Raw genomic sequence first — 2,037 nt, 5'->3', positions numbered from 1 at the left:
CATTTTCAATGAACAAAGTAAAATCATCAAATGACGAGCGCTAGAGGCATAGTTTTAGTGGGTATTAAGGCTCATAAGTCAACGTCTCACCTTTTCTGCGGACATCACATTCAAGGCTGCACTATGGGGCGCGGCAGACACATAGTCACTGTCGTTAAACATCGTCACCATTATGTTCTGGCTTGTGAAAAAGCTCAGAAGATCGCTGAGTTCTGAGTCTGGTATTAGGAAATGAGCAAAGAAGAAAGAATTTGTCTTGAAATAAGAAATAGACAAAAGCTGTTTAATTAAGAAACAGGCATATATTGGAAAGCTCACGCTTGTTAGGGAAGTATTTTATCTTCATTAAATAAGAGGTAAGAACACTGGCTCTGAAGCAGCCAGCCTGAACCCTAATCCAGCTGGACCACTCACACTCCCTGCCTTTCAAGCAAGCTATTCAAGACCCACTGGATCTCTGTTACCTCTTTCGTACACTAAGAATAAAGAATAACCTTTTGAATGAATTAATCCAATCTGGCATGTTGCACAAATTTCAGTGGCTGCTGCTGCTATTACTAGCACTTAAAGCACATAATACTAGGGGAGCTCTGGTGGCCTAGCGGCAAGAAGCTGCACTGCAATCCCAGAGATATGTGGTTTGAATCCACCAGATGCTCTGCCAGAGAAGGAGAGGCCATCTCCTCCTGTACCAGTCAGATCCAATTTGACCAGACACACACAGAGAAAATAATAACATTTAAAAAAAAAAATAAAGCACATAATACTGACAAAGAATTGGAATAGTTAAATAAAAATGTGCAGCAATTCTGTGTAACAAGATTACATGACCAGCACAGAAAAGCACAGTGTGCAGTTAGGGAACATTGCTCCCTGGAGGGTGAGCTCTAGACAGGTAAGGTTCATAAATATCGACTCCTTACCTACATTAAAACAGTCAACTACATCATTAAATTGCCATTGCAACTGTGTAAATGTCTTTGAGCAGAGGAAGAGTGGGGTTTAAATCCAATCTTCTGCCTGGAGTTAAATCCTTATTAACACGTCTGAGGTAGTTTATCCTCCTTATCACATTATTCAAGGAAAGATAGATGTGATGCACCCTAATATAATCAGTAACTAAAGAGCTCTGGTGGGGTGTTCAATGGCAGTAATTAGCTACTAACTGAAAGGTTGATGGTTCAAATCCACCCGTCTCTGTATGGGGAAAAGCATGTATCAATCTGCTTTTGTAAAAATCAGGCTTGAAACCTATGAATCAGCCAGTCTACTCTGTCACTATGTGTCAGAACTGGCTTGACAGCAGACAGCACTGAGAAGTGAAATTGAACAGCATTTGGATCAAAGTTAGCACCAAACCTGAGCACAGCATTCAGCAGTGCTTTCAGGTGTGACGTGAAAACGTGTTTAACCACTCCTGACTGGTGCCTTAGGTGATGTCTATCTCCTGCTCATCAGAGTGCCTGTGTCCTCCAAGGAGTTACTCTAGGGCTGAAGGAACTGGAAGAGGGCATGGGCCACCAGGCAATATGTGCTTATCAAGCATGTTGTTTGTTGTTATGTGCTATTGAGTAGCTTGCGACTCACAGCGACCCTATGCACAACAGCTCTAAACTCTTTTCTGTCCTGTGCCAATCTCATTGTCTCTGACACACTCATCCCGATTCATTTCTTATAATGTGTGCATGTCCCATGATTCCTAGAGGCAAGTGGCTTTATCGAAACAAGCAACAGGCCTTGGGGAAACATGGCATCCATATAGAAGCAACTCCAGTAATATTTAAAAATAATGGAGGAGACAAAACTTTTCAAAATATTAGTGCTTCTGCTGAACAGTGAGAGGGAACTCAGAGCACAGTCAGTTGAGACATACATATAATTCCACAAAATATCTCTAAAATCATCACAATGAATAGAAATATCTACATTTTAACAAGATAAAATGTAGATCAAAAAAGATCTTCACCCTGAAACCTACAGAGTCCCTTTTCAGCAGGAAGTAGCTAAGAGAATATGCCATCCCCTTTTCCTTATGAA

At 41.0% G+C, this 2,037-nt stretch overlaps 1 protein-coding gene across 2 annotated transcripts in view; it reads right to left on the bottom strand.

The window, feature by feature from the left end:
- The window catches only part of ABCA5 (ATP-binding cassette, sub-family A (ABC1), member 5), a 68,318-nt gene that overhangs the window by 25,402 nt on the left and 40,879 nt on the right, over positions 1–2,037 (bottom strand). For both annotated transcript variants that reach the window (XM_006886252.1, XM_006886253.1), the window contains one exon: positions 91–218. In XM_006886252.1, coding sequence (XP_006886314.1) covers positions 91–218 — 128 coding nt within the window. The remainder of the gene's footprint in view (positions 1–90; positions 219–2,037) is intronic.

The sequence above is a fragment of the Elephantulus edwardii genome, unplaced genomic scaffold (genome assembly GCF_000299155.1).
Source record: "Elephantulus edwardii isolate Elephantulus edwardi_28Jun2011 unplaced genomic scaffold, EleEdw1.0 scaffold00048, whole genome shotgun sequence".
Lineage (NCBI taxonomy): Eukaryota > Metazoa > Chordata > Mammalia > Macroscelidea > Macroscelididae > Elephantulus > Elephantulus edwardii.
This window is presented reverse-complemented; position numbering and strand designations above follow the sequence as displayed.